The sequence below is a fragment of the Lasioglossum baleicum genome, chromosome 9, assembly GCF_051020765.1.
Source record: "Lasioglossum baleicum chromosome 9, iyLasBale1, whole genome shotgun sequence".
In the NCBI taxonomy this organism is placed as follows: Eukaryota; Metazoa; Arthropoda; class Insecta; order Hymenoptera; family Halictidae; genus Lasioglossum; species Lasioglossum baleicum.
The window spans coordinates 5,248,945-5,267,555 of record NC_134937.1 but is presented as its reverse complement, the minus strand read 5'-3'; the positions used below and the strand labels follow the sequence as shown (position 1 = coordinate 5,267,555).

The 18,611-nt window shown below is 32.0% G+C and overlaps 2 protein-coding genes and 1 long non-coding RNA gene across 8 annotated transcripts; 1 reads left to right on the top strand and 2 right to left on the bottom strand.

The window, feature by feature from the left end:
* Positions 1 to 36: 36 nt before the first annotated feature.
* On the bottom strand, positions 37 to 2,384 carry LOC143212115 (uncharacterized). 3 transcript variants are annotated; one of them, XR_013009629.1, is made up of 7 exons: positions 2,150 to 2,384; positions 1,889 to 1,984; positions 1,563 to 1,702; positions 1,222 to 1,369; positions 844 to 964; positions 304 to 652; positions 37 to 199 (listed from the first exon to the last, which is right to left on the bottom strand). It is a non-coding gene; the product is annotated as an uncharacterized LOC143212115 (long non-coding RNA). The 3 variants fall into 3 exon arrangements; XR_013009630.1 differs by having other exon boundaries at positions 328 to 652; XR_013009631.1 differs by having other exon boundaries at positions 430 to 652.
* Positions 2,385 to 2,920: 536 nt separating this feature from the next.
* Hyccin (PI4KA lipid kinase complex subunit hyccin) lies at positions 2,921 to 12,422 on the top strand. 4 transcript variants are annotated; one of them, XM_076430464.1, is made up of 9 exons: positions 2,921 to 3,665; positions 4,191 to 4,325; positions 5,148 to 5,273; positions 5,346 to 5,563; positions 5,646 to 5,792; positions 5,932 to 6,062; positions 6,242 to 6,355; positions 8,031 to 8,541; positions 9,740 to 9,878. In XM_076430464.1, coding segments are annotated over exons 1-9 (1,533 nt in total). In that variant the 5' UTR covers positions 2,921 to 3,515; the 3' UTR covers positions 9,741 to 9,878. The 4 variants fall into 4 exon arrangements, with proteins under 4 accessions (XP_076286579.1, XP_076286578.1, XP_076286580.1 ...); XM_076430465.1 differs by lacking the exon at positions 8,031 to 8,541 and adding an exon at positions 10,115 to 12,422 and having other exon boundaries at positions 2,932 to 3,665; positions 9,740 to 10,015; XM_076430463.1 differs by lacking the exon at positions 9,740 to 9,878 and having other exon boundaries at positions 8,031 to 8,634.
* A 1,754-nt stretch (positions 12,423 to 14,176) lies between these two features.
* LOC143212102 (uncharacterized) lies at positions 14,177 to 17,611 on the bottom strand. The gene is made up of 8 exons (XM_076430475.1): positions 17,304 to 17,611; positions 17,075 to 17,222; positions 16,338 to 16,546; positions 16,116 to 16,262; positions 15,613 to 15,848; positions 15,331 to 15,522; positions 15,101 to 15,260; positions 14,177 to 14,344 (listed from the first exon to the last, which is right to left on the bottom strand). The coding sequence occupies exons 1-8, from the start codon at positions 17,454 to 17,456 to the stop codon at positions 14,330 to 14,332; spliced, it is 1,260 nt and encodes a 419-aa protein (XP_076286590.1). The 5' UTR covers positions 17,457 to 17,611; the 3' UTR covers positions 14,177 to 14,329.
* Between the last annotated feature and the right edge of the window lie 1,000 nt (positions 17,612 to 18,611).

The following is an 18,611-nucleotide window of genomic DNA, read 5'->3' as shown; positions in this document are numbered from 1 at the left end:
CTATAAATATTGTGTAGCAAAATAAAGAAGAGATATATAAATGAAATAACATGATTTTATTTTTAATAATTTAGTTTTTATATTTAATACAATAATAGAGCATATACGAATAATTTATAGAACATTATGTATAATAAATGTGATTCTTGTCAACGAAGTACAAATTATATCAAACAACTGTGTTGAAGTAACTGCTTTCCTGAAACATAATATTATTATTAAGTGCATGTTTTAAGAAAATTTTAACTTTCGCGCAGCATTAATGCATGAAAGCTTATGTTTTGTAATTCAATAGTTACTAACATTTTATTAGTTTGTTATCACTACCTGATCATAATAATTTAAAGCATTTCTTCATATTAATATTATTAATTGGACACTTCTTGAGTACTGTCTCGGATTTTGTTTAATTCAAATATGTTTTTTTACCTTTAGTGATACGTTAACGTATCTCAAAGGATTTTTCGTGATCTTAAAAATTGTTGGTTGGCCAAATAAATGGTCTACGGTATATTAAATGGAACACCATTTAATTTTAATTAAATTGCACTGTAACTTCCAATTTTAGAAAGATATATAATATCATCTTGAGTGAATAAAGAGATATACGTTGGTGTCAGCTGAGTATCTTCCATCTCAGTTGTTTTAAAATCTAAAATAAATAAAACTGAATGAATATTTAATTGACCATTATATAACGCTGAATTATTATAAAGAACACGATTCAGTTGGTAGTGCATGTTAATAAATAATCATGATATCATATAATTGGTAAAGAGTTTCATCAGGTTTTGGAATATGATATTTATAAAACAATAATGCATAAATAAATTTTGTCCATACCGTACTTTATGCATTTGTTCTCTTCATTGAGATATTGTCTATTTAATCTTTGCTAATTATGATAGATACCATATGCTACTTCCTGCCTGGAGTCATGATCATTGTTGTGATTGTGTAAAATCTACAATAAATAAAACTAAATGAATATTTAATTGACCATTATAATACTAAATTATTATAAAGAACATGATTCAGTTGGTAGTGCATGTTACTAAATAATCATAATATCATACAATTGGTAAAGAGTCTCATCACATTTTTGAATTGTGAAGTTTATAATACAGTGTGTCCCAGAAAGAGGTGGTTAGAATCATGGCTTTCTTTTTCTCGGGCACACTGTATAATACATAAATACATTTTGTCTATACGGTATCGTACCTTGTGCATTTGTACTCTTCATTAAGATAGTATCTGTTTATTCTTCGCAAATTATGGTATTATAGATACAACATGCTACTCTCTGCCTGGAGTCATAGCCACGTATTAGTGATTATTTACTGAATCTTTTCAGTGATTGTTGTAAAATCTATAATAAATAAAACTGAATGAATATTTAATTGACAATTACGATACTGAGAATCATTATAAAGAACATGATTCAGTTGGTAGTGCATGTTAGTAAATAATCATGATATCATACAATCGGTAAAGAGTTTCATCAGGTTTTTGAATATGATGTTTATAATATAATACATAAATACATTTTGTCCATACTGTACCTTATGAATTTGTTCTCTTCATTGAGATATTATCTATTTATTCTTTGCCAAGATGATAATTTGCTAATTACGGTAGATACCCCATGATATTTACTAATTCCTTGCCTGGAGTCATAATTATTGTTGTGATTGTGTAAAATCTACAATAAATAAAGCTGAATGAACATTTCATTGACCATTCTAATACTGAATTATTATAAAGAACACAATTCAGTTGGTAGTGCATGTTAGTAAATAATCATATGTATCATACAATTGGTAAATCGTTTCATCAGGTTTTCGAATATAAAATTTTCAGTATAATACATTAGTATTCTAATACGTACATTGTGTGTTTCTATTCTTCATTATGATGTTTTGTGTTCGTCCCAGTTCGTCCTTAGCAAATTGTGACAGACACGTGTGTATCCTCCTTGATCCTCCTGTAAACAAATTATTAAATTACTATTTAAGTACAACTGTAAGATATTAAAAAATATAAATTTTATGTTTTAATAAATATATAAAGCTATTGAATTATCGTATCATTTTATAATAAGTGTAATTAATTATTGTAGATGCTTTTGGATTTAAAAAGGAATACTCACCCATAATAAACGGATAACAATATTCGTCGATAATCCTAAAAAGTCTATAATATAGTATTATTTTTCACGAGCGACATTCTTAATTGTTCAAGTTACATTAGTCTTTTCTCCGATTTCTCTCACTTTCGTTAAACATTTTCTCACGAACATTTTGCTCAAAAATAATCAAGGCTATGAAGGCCAGTTAGTGAAAACCAGTGAAAACTTTGAAAGAATGAAAGAAAGCATGAACAAATGACATACTATAATAATTCGTATCTCCTTGTTTTTGTGAAATGCTTTACAGCACTACTGGTGTTTAATTTATAAAGTGAAATGATAGCGGGAAATTTAAATAGATCATAATAATCAACGTTGTTATAACATACTTAGTCATACTTCATTACAAATTTAATTACTTAAAAATACTCCGTATTATTTATTAGCATTAAAAGTAAATTCAATCAAGCTTTCTATAATGTTGGGTTAATTAATAAATACGATGCTTCCGTAGCCTAATATTTTCTTCAAAGGTTACCATATATAAATTATAGAATCAGTACTAAACAGGAGGTCTAAAACCATATATAATTTTAGTTTGATCATTTTTTGTTATTATTGGCTTTTTATATGTTTACCAATCCGGTAGTAATAGTTATATAGTCTATAAATATCTACATATCTATCTGTGTGCTACGCGTTCAACATTCAATCACAGTATGTGTAGTTTTCCCTTATTAGCATCTCGTTTTGATCCCCCCAATCTCATGGCGTATCCAATAGAACATCTTCTCGTTTCTGGCCGTAGAATACCTACGAGTGGTCAATCAATAGGAAATAGTGTCTACTACTTGATAGCGTCTCGCCGAGTTTCTCGAATTGTATGACCCTAACAAGGGAAAATTGTAGTTGCAAGTGTCAGATTCGCAATTCAGAATTGAGTGCCATTGGGGGAAGACATGGAAGTAATTGAAAAGTGTTCCAGCACGATTCTGACTAATTTTTAACTATGTTGACTGTCATCAGTTGATAAGTAGGTGGATATAATCAAGATCGTAAGATTTACAATCGAGACGTTGAAATTGTGCGTATCACCGATGTTAAATAAACTTAATGATCTTTTACATTATTCCAGTTGTCGACTTAGTATGTCACTTGATTTTCGGGTTCGTAATAAATTTCTATAAATTCGGCGACAGACTGTGAGTTTAGAAAGCTGTGTTGCGCTACCGTCGGAAATGTCGTTTTTAAGAATTATTTATAAATAGCCATTAATCATTGAAATTTGGTGTAATGATTTTCAAAGTGTCAGACGGTTCATTCTGGATGCCAAAGTTTCTGATGAACAAGATTCTGATTTATTGACACAGGCGAGAATAAAGTAAAAATGACTGAGAGTTTAATAAATGAATGGCTGGCAGACTGTGCAGATGTCTCGCCTTCAGAGCGTCACACCTTCGCTACCACTTTATTGCAAGACAATGAGATTGTCAGAGCACTTTATGTGCTTTTGGAAGAGCGTAGCAAATACAGTCAGGTAATACGTTGTTTACAAATATTCTTTATATTTCAGCGAGAAAGAACAAATTAGAACTTCCTAATTAATATAAGTTGGAAACAGAAACTTTAACCCTTTGCACTCTGAATTATTTTTCAATTTTATTGCCAACAACTCCCTACTATTTTAAGTGCTTTATTTGAAATTTACCTCAAAGGACAGTTCCTCGACTTCTACTTATTTTAAACAATTTCGTCCACTAGTTACATAAAATATAGCTCTCAAACTTTGTTGTAATTTGTTTGTGGAACTTATATTTGTTTCTAACTAAAAAATAAGACAAATAAATAAAGGGAGAACCAAATACATATAAAATCCTGTTTCATTTACATTTCTCTTTCTCCGATGTCGAGTCACACTACAAAAGTAGTTCAAAAGCAGTCTGATTATTTCGATGATAAAAATAGAAATTTCTTTTTGCTGTAAAGATAAACGCTTGGTATATGTGTTTATATATTTAAGTTGTGTTCTATTTATCTATAAAACATTTCTTGTTTGTTACAGTTGATGGACACGGTATGCGATCAATTATACAATTTCTACCGTTCTCGGGAAACAGAACTGCAAAGGTTTACTTTGCAGTTTTTGCCGACATTGGTATATATTTATTTAAATTCTGCAGCTCATGGCGATATCAAGGTAAGGATGCATAACAGCAAAGAAAACAATGATTAAACATGAACCTCATTAATTTTGTACTGCTCCTGGACTTGTGGCATCTGAAGTAAAAACCAATGTTACGTAACACAGATGAACTATAATTCAAGTTGAAATTGCATGAAACAAGTGTCGTATCATCTGCTTAATTACAGAACATGTGTTCCAGTTCATAGAAACACGATCTATAATCTTGTGAAGGATCATTAATATAATAAGTAGACTGCAGATCTTTATGCATATATGGCTCGTGAAAATTTTCAAAAAATGCTAGAATATAAAATTCGATGGAATTTAGTACAATTTTTATTTGTTTCAGATCTACAAAGGCTACTACCACTGAAAACAAAATTTCATTTGATTCCACTTTCCTCAAATTCGTCTACAAAAATTGCAAATTGCATAAACATCCGCAGTCTAATAATAAGTTTACATTCAGAGATGTTTAGAATAAAAAACTTAATTCATTCGTAAAATTATTTAATCGTTTATTATGATTAAACAGTGGATATCTTTATGCAAAATAAAAATCGTCTAGCTGAATTACAACAAACTGGAGTGACATAGAAAACGTGTTTAATAGATCGAAAATAATATAAACATATGTGTAAATTCTTCTAATGTTTTGACTGTTTCAAATTACACTTACTCATTTTTGTCATAAATGCATTAAATCCACTGTCTAATTATGATTATATGAATATCCATTTTTTATGAATTAGTACAATATCGGCTATTTCTTATGTAGCTTCTCTTGGACCGCTGCCAATGTATTTATTTTGTAATGTATATTCTTTTTCCCAGAATTGCCGATCTGTAGAAACATTGTTAATTGGACTGTATAATCTAGAAATAGTGGAGAAATCTGGACAACAAAAAGCAATTTCCTTTAGAGTACCTTCTCTTGCCATGCTGTCTATATTTCACGAGGTATGTACTATTTTTAAACGAATACTAGCGTAACTTGTATCTTGTAACAAATGTTATCTGTATTTTATATAGCCTGCGAGTTTAGCACCTGCTTCCTTAACAGAAAGTGCTGTGCGTAGATTCGAAGAATGTAACACAAAATTAGTTAGCTGGGGACCGTTGCAACAAGTAGAGACACTGAATGCACAGAACAGATTAAAAGTGATGACTGCCCTTCTATTCATTTACAATCAACAGCTCGGTTACATAAATAAATATGCTTTAGAACAATTATGCAAAGTTGCCACCAAGTAAGATAAAATTAAAGGAATGTAAATTGATTTTGCTTATTTAATAATGTTATCGCGTAATTTATTTAACAATATATTGCAGACTCGTTACTCAAGGATTTATGAAACCAGGACATCATCAAAGATCATCGTATGGAAGCGAGTCCAGTTTTGTTCCAAGGCTGTTGCCTCGTATACCTGTGTCAAGTCAATTTCTCCTTGAATTTTTACATGCTGTATATTTTGCTATGTACGGAACGTATTATTTCTTAAATTAACTTATCATTAATTAGATTTCATTTCGAAGAAATCTGAAAGGATATTTAGATGAAGATCTGTTTCATTTTCGTCATACTTGAAACGATAATAATGTAATACAATGTTGACAGGTACAATGACTGCTGGTACTTAGGTACACAAGCAGTGGAAGATATACACAATCGAGCATGTTACGAAGCATACCCAGATGTCATGTTAGTCACAAATGCTATACGTAATTCTGCCAGTTCTGGCCCATCAGGTATAAACAATTGAATGTTCATCAAATTATTGTAATTAGGCTTGTGCGAGAACCCAAAAATGTCAGATCGGGATGGATCGAGAATTTTATTCGGGATTCTCGAACTCATTTGGGTTCTCGAGGACTCAAATATGTTTAAGATCCCTATCATACATTATAAAAAAATGTCGTTATTTCAGGTCAACTGAATGATGGATCCATTGGTGTAAGCGTTGCATTGTCACCAAGTGCAACTGCAACAGTATCTAAGTCCATGATCACAAATGCCTCCTTCCGAACGAAAAAATTGCCAGGTAGGTTTTTCAAATTAAATGGTATAGTTTCTTATCAATCGAAGAAATACTTTGACAAAATACTGGTCTCCAATATATCATTCGTGTCTCTGGGTTTCTTTTTCTTTTTGTAAATATGCACAACATACTGGTTTTTGTTAAATTATTTATAACTACCCAGCATGTTATTAACGTTATTCATGTTGTACAGCAAACATCGGTTAGTATGCACTAAACTAGAATATGACATAAACAAGAGAGTACATGTTTCAGATTATAGAGTTTCATATCGATGGTGCGAAACCTATGAATAGAAAATCGAAAGTGCATGAACACAGTATGTGTCCATTATATGATTCATTTCGCATGCAGAATTGTATTTTTATTATGTGTATTCATTAGGGGTGTACGAGTACTCGAAATTTCGGGTTCGGGTCGGGTCGGGTCGGGAAATTTGTTCGGGATCGAGTCGGGATCCCGAAAGTTTATAAAGTTTAGGTACCCGAAATGGTAATCGTAAAACGTTTGCAATATTGGAAATGCAATTGTGAACGACTAGAGTGACTACTACGTATATTCGCAAAAACAGCAAGACAATACCCTGGCATTCCTACCACTCAAGCATATCCAGCAAACGATTGTTTCCTGACGCTGAAAATATTGTCACAGCCATGAGAACAAAACTCGCCTGTCGGAAAAAATAGAACAATTATGCTTCTTTCTATGTTTTTTTTCCTCGGGAAGTTTGATAACCGATTACACTAAAAATACGAAAATCATTCTGAACCTGCCAGTGAAAATAAAAGATTGAACTGCAAAATCATAAAACAGCATTATTCTTATATAAATACAACTTTAACTACGAGTACCCGAATATTGCAAACTTTCGGGAACCGAAATCGCGGGTACCCGAATTTTGTAAACTTTCGGGATTCCGACCCAACCCGACTCGATCATTGTCCGACTCGACCCGAGGCTCGGGTACCTGCACACCGCACATCCCTAGTATTTATATACAGGGTGAGTCCGAAGAAACAGAACACCTAAATATCTCCGTTACTTTTCGTTGTACAAAAAACTTCGTAGGACAAAGTTACACTGTTTGAAGGGCCACATGTAACGGTGTAAGGGAAAAAATTTTCAAGGTCATTTTTTTTACATGATTTCAAGGTCATCGATATTTTTTTAAATGGAACAAGGTATTTTTTAATACATCAATCGATGCAGCTGGGCATTCGTTATAAAAAAGTACAAACCTATGTATGTCGAAAAGTTAGTGGTTCACGAGATATTTCGATTTAAATAACTCTAAAATACCATTACACCATTAGTACGACAGTAATGGTATTTTAGAGTGGCCCTACAAACAGTGTAACTTTGTCCTAAGAAGTTTTTTTGTACAACGAAAAGTAACGGAGATATGTGGGTGTTCTGTTTCTTCGGACTCACCCTGTATATATTTAGGATTTAGGTTTAGGATTTAGCATAGATGAAAATTGTCAGTTATGTACATGAGTTGAAAGTCCTTTGTATTTCAATTAGTGAAAAGTGTTTCCACATGTTTGTTTTGCATTGTGGGAAGTGTGTTTTCGACAAACATAACAGATGTGTGTTCAAGCATTTGCATAATCATAAACACATTCACAAGCTGTCTGGATTTAGCAAATGTGCATTGGTTGCAAACATATGTCATTAGACGATCTGGATGAGAAGTTATTCGCGGCTGAACTCAACAATGCTACTCAACACGAAATTGACGAACCTCAGCCAACAGTATCGAGCAGTTCGAAATGGTTCCCTTGGCAATCAAAGCAATCCCATACAGCGACAAACGAGGAAACCAGCAAAGCAAAACAAGTCAGTTCTACTTCCACGTTGGATGGTTCTAGACGTGGAAGCGTGTGCAGTGCTCATAGTTCACCTAATAAATCCTCTCCCAGAAGGAGCAAAGATCATTCGAAAAGAAATCTATCTGAACACAATGAAGATCATAATGTGAAAGCGAATCTGCGAAAAAGGAAGGAGCAGAAAGAAGGTAGCGAGTCTGCCTACGGGGAGAATAAAATAACTTCTAGCTCTCATTTGTACAGTGTCTTGGAAGAGAAAGTTCTCGGGGAAATGATTCATGAATCGATGGAAAATGTATACGTGGATGGAAATAAATCGTTGAACTATCGTACAACTGCTGCTTTATCAACAAATACATGGTATTAGTGGTTCAGTTTCAGCACTTTAGGATCACTAAAATTTTCTTCAATATACACGCGACAGATTTTAGCTCTTACACCATATAATACTAAGCAATTCAATTAGGAGTGATTTGTGTATTCATTTGTAAATTCGTTTCAGAGATGGTCATTTTTAGAAGAAGCAAATCATAACTGCCTGATCCTACTACATATGTATAGTCACAGATGCACATTATGGACAGTTGCATGAAGTTTTGGCATGTTTGTTTGTGTCGAGAATATTGAATTTGTTATAATGCAGGTTCATCTTGACCCCCTCATTTTTCTCCTCTTAATTTTGATTAGCCTAAATCATTTCTTTTCTGCACAAATTAATTAGCGGTAGTGTGATGCCCGAATTTGTCTACATAGTAATTACTAGATTGTGGATCTTTATATATTTACGAAGAAATTGATTGGGTGAAATATAAAACAGTAAAAGATTTAAAAAATTCAAGAACGTTGTGATGTTGCTTTTAATGTAACAAAGTTGTTAAGGGATGAAATCAATTTTCATGTTATTCCTGCTTCCCACAGGCAATACAAAACATTTTTATTTTGCATGAAGATCCGCAGTCTAGTAATTACATGCTGTGCGCTCACCTGTATGCGTGTGTGTGTTTTCAGTTAGATATATAGAAACATTTCATAAGTCTAATAAAAATTCTTTAGTATAGAGGGGGACACGAAATTGTAGAAAAGATTATTAATATCAATTTCATTTTCAATGGATTGTGCGATAAACTTTTATGTTACACATAGTACACTTAATTGAAAAATATTCTTCGAAGCATATTTCAAAAGTTTGCACGATATCGTAACCCTTCTATACCAAAAAATATCCATAATAATTTTTTCATATTTTTAATGACAGAGAGAGAGTTCAGAGATATTCCTGCAGTTCTAGATAATGAAAATAATAAATACAATTTACGATTGTGTTTCTTTTAAATCGCAGGAGCTTAACATTGTAAAACTTTTTATATTACTTCAAGCTTCACAAAAAATGTGAAATTCTTTGTATATATATATATATGCTTCTTTCACAGTTGTATTTATGTAAAGTAATGTATATATACTTTCGAGTGATGTATATATACTTTGGTACATTTTTGTCGAAGCATAGTGTTAATAACATATTTTTACGCGTTTCTAACTTCCTTTTTTCTTTGTTTAGATGACATACCGATTCAAGTAACGAAAGAAGATTCTGGTGGAGAAGGTAAAAGTAATCTTGTGTCGATCAGTGAAGAAGACACTGCAGAGTCGAACAGAGTTGGTTCAATGAGACAATCGAAGGATCAGAAAACTGCGTCGAAAATCGCGAGTTTTCCAGGTCTTGGGAAAAAGCCTAAGGAGAAGGATGGCAAGTTGGCTAAAAATGCTCATGTCAACGTCATAGACAAAGAGAAGAAACTTGGATCTCAGACGACTTCAAAAGAGAGTATTAAAGGTAGTTCTTCAATGTTAAATAGCGAACCGACAGAGCTTGATGGAAATGTAAATGGATGTTCAATCAGAAAGAAAAATACTAGCGTAGAAAATAATTCAGTTACAGTAGATGCTAATGTTTCATTAATCGATGCTGAACGCCATGCGTTGGGTGGAGATATAGATAATATTAATAAGGAGACTACAATTAATTTAAGAACACACAATGAAACAGAATCATTGACTACATCTATTCAGGTCAGCTCTGTTTAAGTTTAAATTATGAATGAAAGTAGATTTATAAAATGGAAAGAAAATAGTAGTGGTGGGCTATACTGAACAAATATAACGTTTCCTTTTTTCCACGTCGTCGGTTGTATACAATAGTTTTTGCTCTCAACATAGTGGATCTTTAAGGAATATTGATTCAGCATTTAAGGAAGTTTTACGATTAAAGGCGAAGAACATTGTACACACCACATTTTTTCAGACATGGCTCATTACTACACGGATCTCCGTAACCAATTGAAAAAAAAAAACATTAAATGAAAATGAATATAATGGGGAAGGGAACAATAAATTAAGACAATGTACGTTTTCTTTTGCTGGATGTACATAAATGTGTATTAAAAGGATTCTGTTAATTGTCTTTATAATATGTGCTTTGATATATTAAACATGTGTTTTAACATATGCTTTCTTTTCAAACATTTTCATTGATGATTCTTAATGCCTTTTTAAATCAGGAAACGTACCAAATATTTATTCTTATGTTAATATTTAATTCATTCAAAACATACATACTTTCAAACTGAAGAATATGTACTTATTTACTTTTCTTTGTACATTAATTTTATTGTCAAATACAATTTCGTATTTATATATATTTACAATATTCAGTTATTATTCAACTGGCTACAAAATTTGTTTAAAATTGTAATGTTTATGCAACAGACTAAAAACGAATGGATAACAATTACACAACGGCCAGGGATTCCACTGAAAATAAATCAGAGATGTTTCATGTTTTATTGAAAAATATTATGTATTTCTTATAATTCTTATATATTTTCAAATTTTCGATACTTCGCTAAAAGAATACATGACTGACTTGTCTTTGGAAACAGTTTAAGAATATATTTAGACAGATCTTGTAATTTTTCTATAATGTATCTTTATGCCTACCTACGTGCATTAGGGTTGCCCGTAAGTTATGTTTAGATGAAACTGTGTTTTTGTATAAATTTCTACTTTAGAAAATATTTTTAACTAACGTGTCATTTCTACCTTCTAGTACATTCAAACTGATTTCTATTAACATTGTGTCCATGTCAGTACTGTTAATAAACCTAAGACCTTTATTTTGTACTTAATATTTTGTATCCAATTATAGTTTTCATTGTTTTATATTTTATTAGATTTTTCTATTACTATTTATTTTAATATTGTCATACAAATTCCTATGAAGTATATACATATATACATACATACATACATATGTAATTATGTATACTGAAAAACCAAATTTTTTGCATAACGTTACATTATTCAGAATCAAAAATTTGCAGAGTAAAATATCCAATGACTCATCCTCATAATTCATATAGTATCTATTCACACTTTTCAAGCATGTGCAGTGATTATAAATCCATTTTTAAAAGACCTTTTTCGGAAATATCCATTGGTTACCTATTTTTTCGTACAAAATAAGTGAAACATATTCAAGCATTAAATAACATGGAAAAATATGAAATTATGTCGGAACAGAAGGAGAATCGAACTTGGAATTGGTATTTACTTAAAAAGACTGTGTACTTCATTATACTATTACTTACAATTAGTGTATTGAAAAAGATATACTATTACGATTTCTTTTTACCGATCAGAGTGTTCAACTAAATGTTACGTGAATATCAATATCAAATCAAGAAGAAACATATAATGCATTTGTGTGAACATGTTTAAATAGTGATATACATAATTCAGTCTATTGAATAATGTGAGAAGGCTGACTCAGGTCATACCTTATAGAACTATGTGTATATATACATATAGCTTTATAGAATATCTTTAAAAAAGGCATTATTTTCGTGAAAAAGGCAAGCAATTATTTAAATCCCAGTTCTATGGGTAACATGTGTATCATGATACAATTTTTAAAAAATCCAGTGTATGAACAATTTAAATTTATTACGTTTTACAATAGATTATTGAAATTGTTCCCTGTACCTGTGCATTTGTATATTTACAAAGGGTGCATATTGTATACGCAGTTTATTCGCAACAAATTAATATTTAGTTTCACTTTTATTGTGTTTTATTACTAAAATATGAATGAAGGATATACATTTTAATTCCTTATTGAAGTTAATTCTTTTTTCAAATGTCAAAAATAATGAATTAGAAATTCTTAGTAAACCGTAAAACCCTGAAAAAGGGAAATACATAAAATAACAAATCCTTTCTATAATTACTTAGGTTTTGGTGTTCTATTTATGATAAATTCGGAGAGAAGCAAATAATTTCTTATATTATTTGAAAGTTGTATGCAAGACGAAAGAAGAATTCATTTGAGAAGAAAATATATATATGCCAGAATTTAGTTTTCTATATCACTGCCATGTAGAGTAATTTAATTAAATAAGTTGTATTGATGACTTCAATTTAAAGATTCAATTGAGTGTACATTATACATTTAACACGGAAAAGTATGTGTAACAATACGTTCAAATTAACAAAACAATAACAAAACATTGCAAGGAATATCAGAGTTGTATAAGAAAGAAATTTAAAATGTATTGTAAAGGTAAAATATGTTAAATATATATTGAGATACTTGTATAAAAGGCAGGAGAAAGGGGAATTGGTAAATATGTAAGAAATGTAACATTTTCTGTACATTTAGGAGTTATTCCATTGTCTACTAAAGAATCACTCCTTCCTGTATAAATATCTGAATAATTCTCCTGTCCACTCAGACCATATTCATATATAGATATTTTCTTTGAGAATTAAAGATATTATGTACATAGTATATACCGCTGCTTAGTGGTAGACGTTATAAATGTACTCATAGAATGTGTGGTAATAAACCACTACATTCTGTCCGTTTATGCAAATAATATGATAGTTTATGTATATGCCGGTATAAATATTGTACATTATTTTAGTTTATAATCATAATTGTTAAAGCTTGTTACATTGTTGAAGTTGTCAATATGTATATAATATACGGAATCGTTGCACAGGAGACACATTTAAGTTCAGTAGCAATTTGCATTATTACATAGTTATTGTTAAAACGATTCTAAACAACGTAAACTGTACCACAATTGGAACAGTGTATCAATTTGTAATCTTAAATGTGTTTAAAATGTCTGTTTTGTAACGTTAAAGCTATCAACCCATTCAATATTATCTCGTAAAGATACATAGAAACACATGTTATAAAAATTGCAAAGTAGAACCAAATATTGTACGCATATAGCTGTGAGAATTGATATTTTCAGCGACGATTGTCGTTCACAGTCACGAGTTCCGTAAGTACAATATTAAGTTCTTGTTTACAATGAACAAAAACAAAGTATACGAATGATTTGAATTTAATTTTTATATAGAGAATAAATTTTGAATCGATTATAAAATATATGAAAGAGGAAAAGAATTCTGGAAACGATACTAATTCTTACAAATAATAAATGCTAGAAGACGAACGGATAATCAGGTATTTATTGAAAGTCAGATGTATATCGAAACTATCAGCAATGTCTGTATAATAAAATTTAAGTACTTATATATATTGTTTCTTGTATAAAAGATATACATATATATTGTTACTGTCTTGTGTATTTATTATCATTCTGGATATAAATATTTCAGAGTTACTGAATAAAATTCAATGAAAATAATATTTAGATAAATAGATTCAGTTAAATACATAATACATGATTATGTGAAAATATTGTTAATACATGTAATTAAATAAGATATGAAAAACCAAGTCTCGAAATTTATTTCCTATGTGTTTCTACTAGATTTTCTTATTTACACAATATCATTTAAATGAAAAATATATAAACAATTTCCTTTGAGAAATTTTCTATTTTATAATTACGTGTTTCTCTTGAATCACATAATATATTTTTGATCATTACGGTGGAGAAATCAAATTTTGTATACAATATGAAAAAAAATAGCCAACGTATATTTAAAATCGTTTATAAAAATGTTATAAAAATATAAAGATTATAATTTTTTTCCATTTGTTTTTTTGTCTTTATTCATTTGTTCGTTTTCCACAGAGCTGTGATTAGATCGGACACTCTACCGGATCATTCTATTCCGGTAGTTGCTGTTAACACAGAAGAAGATTCAATTTACATATTTATTTATGCATTTCATATTTATCACTGCCCAGTAAGTAAAATGCTCGATTTTGGATAGCAGGCTGTCTGGTCCCTAAGATGGCCTACTTTTGCGTTTTCGAGGCGTAATTTGTATTATTCGGCTGCGTGTAGCGAAGTTTGAGGAGTATTATGGCGGCGCGACAGTGCTGCCGCCTATCGTGGCTGTCGAGCGACAGTTACTTGCTGCCGAATAATGCAAATTACGCCTCGAAAACGCAAAAGTAGGCCATCTTAGATAGCTAGATTGATCTTTTATCTAGCGATTGTGACTACGTAGGGGCCCCGAATGTGCATTAGCGAGATGTGATTAGACAGAAGCTGGACCCTTGCAATCCTCGTGTACGTATACAGCGTCTAGCGGTATGTGAGTACGCCGCCACACTCCCGCTCGAGCCGAACCCACACCCTTAAAATTCTGCGGGGCGCTCAAGGTGCCACATTTTCTCGAGAATCGTACTTTACTGAGGCTAAAATCGCCGCGCATGCGCGAGAAAAGTTGCACCCGCTGGCACACTGCCGTGCTGCCCTCTTAAACGAAGGACTCAGCTGCCTTCGTTCTGCTCTACTTCTGCCCTCAGCTTCAGCTTGTGCCGGCACACCGTGTCAGCATAAAACGATACTGATTCGGACGCAGAAGTATGTTGTTCCGCTGGCACACCCTACTGTCCAAAATCGAGCATGTCTGCTTACTGGGTACTTACCGATATTTCACTGTCATAAATCTCTTGATAACACTTAAAAAGTGCCAAAGTTTCTCCTTCGAGTTTTTTAATTTCACTTTGCCTTTCCTTCAATTTTTGGCAAATGTCATTGTAGCGAACTTGTTCTGTTTCTAATGTTTGTTGATGTGTCTTTCGATCACTGTAATGAAATGAACTTTTAAAATTCTCTATAGAACTGTAAATAGTTAATTGATTACAATTCGTTATACCTTAACAGTTGTGCCTTTAGATTACGCAATGGTGCAAGACGTTGGTCACATTGCGTACGAAGATCGTTTACTTCATTTGTCTCGTGTTCCGTGTCTTTTTGAGTCTCCAACTTTTTTTTTTTTAAGTCCTCGATTTGTGTTTCCAGTGCTTCAACTTGCTTTTGAACACTGTCTCCTTGCGCATTTACAGTTCTGGGAACGTACACACACATTAGTCTCTTTCTTTTATGATTATAAATATGCTACTATTTTTTATGATTATAAAGATAGCTATCTAAGTACTTCAATTTTTGTTTTGTACATCGCACTTCGCTGAGGTTCTCTAATTGCATTTGAATGAAACTCAGAGTTTTCTTTCGTTGTTCAATCAAATTCTTCTTATCCTGAAATGCTTCTAACAACGCTTCACGATGCTCGATCTTAGCGCTTTGTTGATTTTCTAGCTCCTTTAAACGCTTCTCATACGTTTCGGGAGACTTTACAACCTCGGATTCCAATTTTGCTATAACCTTATTTAACTGCAACAGTATATTATATTTTTTACTTTTCAAGCACTCTAAAGTAATCTTTGGTAGATCAAGTTTTCAATCATAGATTCTTCAATTTTCCGCAATAAACACTATCGAACTGTAATAATAACAAACAGAATACCGTTGAAAAGAATTGAAGTCATTTTTGGATATTCTCTATGTTCTTTAAAATTATTTTCTTATGCAAACAGTTATTTTGAAGAGTCTCGAATTTCAGATATAACTAATTCAATCATTTTATACAGGTAAACTTACATTGGAAGCTTGTGTTTTATAAGATTCAAAAACGTTTATTGCTTGTTGCTTTTTTTCCTCTGCTGTGGTCATTTCTGCTGTTAGTTTAATATATTTTTCATTATTTCCTGAAATTTTCGACTGAACTGCTTGAATCTCTAACATAATCTGGAAAAATAAGAACCATAAATAGAAAGATCATACTGGTAAAGTATTTTAACACATGTTATAATAGTGCTTTACTTTCTCCCTTAACTGCAATTGTTTTGTTATGTGCAGTTGCTTGTCTTTTATAGCCTTGTTTACTTCGTCGTTTTTATTCAACATTTCTTGTAGTGCATATGCTCTGTTCTTGATGTCGCTTACTTTATCCCCTATTTCTAATTCTTTGTTAGTTGCATATAATATGAAGTTTGCAAGAAATTTGCCTTGTCTACGTATTCTTTTAGAACCTAAACAACATAACATCTTTTTAGTATAACGACAAGATTTCAATTATTCTTTCGCCTATGGATACTTTTTCTTATAATTAGACTGCGGATTTTTATGCAATTATGGCTTTTGAAAATGTTCAAAAACTACTAGGATATAAAATATGACAGAATTTAGTACGATCTCAATTTATTTCGGATCACTAAGAAGGCTTCTACCGAGGAAAAAATAACATTCTATTTTATTCCACTTTCCTAAAATTCGTCTACAAAAATTGAAAATTGCATAAACATTCACAGTCTAATTAGAATCATATCTACAAATAAAGAATGTTCAGCAACATTCATCCATCGTAAATCAATATAGTAAATGAAGTGCAATGTATGAATACTTGATACATAATTAATAACATAAAACTTTTAAATTATACAAGTGCTCACATATTTGTAATAAAAATAATTCAACATAATCACGATATTAAAATTAATAACAAATAAAAGTAAAATAAGAAACTTTTAAATAAGATTTTCAACATTGTAAATACGTACCTGGACTAATGATATCTGTAATACAAAAATCTTTTAGATATATTCGGTCACATATTTGCCCCATAGCAACATGTAAATTTATGAGCCCAATTATATCAGCGTTATCACTGTATGACATCTGTATGGTATCTTGCTGTGTCTTTGTTGGCTATAGTAGAAAATATTATGAAACATAAATTGGTAAAGAATTCGAAGATTCCTTAAAAATATGAAAATTTTATAATCTTACCTTCCTGATAGTATCGACGTCGATATGAAACCTTCTCAAAAATATGTTAATTAAATTAACAACATATTTTTCGGTGGGATTTTTCAAATCACATACACTCGAAGGAAGGTTAGCTTCCAATAGAAGGTTGTGAATTTCTTCCAAATCTTCCATTTTTCGAAAATGTAGATAACTTAGCCTGTTTTAGCCGCAGTTATCGTAAAATTAAAAATGACAGTTTCCTTCGGTTTACTTTACAATTGATTCAAACTTGGAAACGAGCGGCCGCTAGAAGAAGCTAAGTAATAACATTTCCGTCCAGTAGGAGAGCTGGGTTACCCAGCCTGGGTACACTTGCTATCAGTTGAATCAGTTTCTGGTTGCAGCAGGCAGAGTAATAATTCTCGTTTATGAAATATTTTGAAATTACAAATTGAGGTATCTCATATAAAATTTGAAGTAAATGATAACAATGAAGTGGGTTCTGTTCAGTTCTGTTTCAGCTACAGATGATGTCAGTTCTGTTCCATGCTAAAGATGATGTAGGTTCTGTTCCATGCTAAAAATGATGTAGGAAAAAGTAGGAACCCCGAAACCTCGGGCGGGCGTGAGCCTCTCATACTCTCACATACTCTCTGTATGAAGTAACCACCAGTAACCACGTCCTGCGTGCGTCCTGGCTGGGGCTGGTTGCAGTGATGTGATTGAGGCCACCTTTTCTCGCGCATGCGCGACCGAAACAGTAGCGTATCTACGATGAAGCAAAAGAGCGGCCAGAGTCCTAGCGCCCCGTGGCAGTTATTCTGGCAGGAATGTACCAGTGTTATTGGCGGGACGACTGATGGACGAGAGACGATTATGTATTCTTTTGCGTAGTTATTGCAGTGCTCTTTCCCTATCCCATCCTCAAAATAAAGAATAAGTTTCAATTATAAAAGTCTGCGTGGTGCTCTAGCTACCCGATTTCATCGAAAAGGTTACGTCCCTGAGGCTGAAATTGCCGCGCATGCGCGAGAAAAGGTGGCCTCAATCACATCACTGGCTGGTTGCGGTAGTTTGTGATGGTTTGTGATCTGTCGCGTCCGTCGGGTCATATATGGTAACATGCATAATTGTGCATGTGTGCGGTATCATTCAAAACTGTTGCATTAAACATTCTTTCATATTATAAACATATTAGTTTGCTTTTACGTTTCCAATGTGTAATCGAACAAGATCTTCGAAGAAGTATCATTTACTACGTAGTCTAATTGAAGTTATGTAGTTTCTGTGTCAGTGTCGGTTCTGCGGAAATATGGTTATATTTAGTATATGACGACCAGTGTTGTG

What these genes read in the sequence shown, in the direction of transcription:
- Hyccin (XM_076430461.1), top strand. Translation starts at nt 3,516, where the DNA reads ATGACTGAGAGTTTAATAAATGAATGGCTGGCAGACTGTGCAGATGTC. An exon ending in TGCTGTCTATATTTCACGAG is followed by an intron (nt 5,274 to 5,345) that starts GTATGTACTATT and finishes TATTTTATATAG; the next exon opens with CCTGCGAGTTTAGCACCTGC. An exon ending in TTATGCAAAGTTGCCACCAA is followed by an intron (nt 5,564 to 5,645) that starts GTAAGATAAAAT and finishes AATATATTGCAG; the next exon opens with ACTCGTTACTCAAGGATTTA.
- LOC143212102 (XM_076430475.1), bottom strand. Translation starts at nt 17,456, where the DNA reads ATGGAAGATTTGGAAGAAATTCACAACCTTCTATTGGAAGCTAACCTT. An exon ending in TACAGATATCATTAGTCCAG is followed by an intron (nt 16,547 to 17,074) that starts GTACGTATTTAC and finishes TATGTTGTTTAG; the next exon opens with GTTCTAAAAGAATACGTAGA. An exon ending in AATTGCAGTTAAGGGAGAAA is followed by an intron (nt 16,263 to 16,337) that starts GTAAAGCACTAT and finishes TTATTTTTCCAG; the next exon opens with ATTATGTTAGAGATTCAAGC.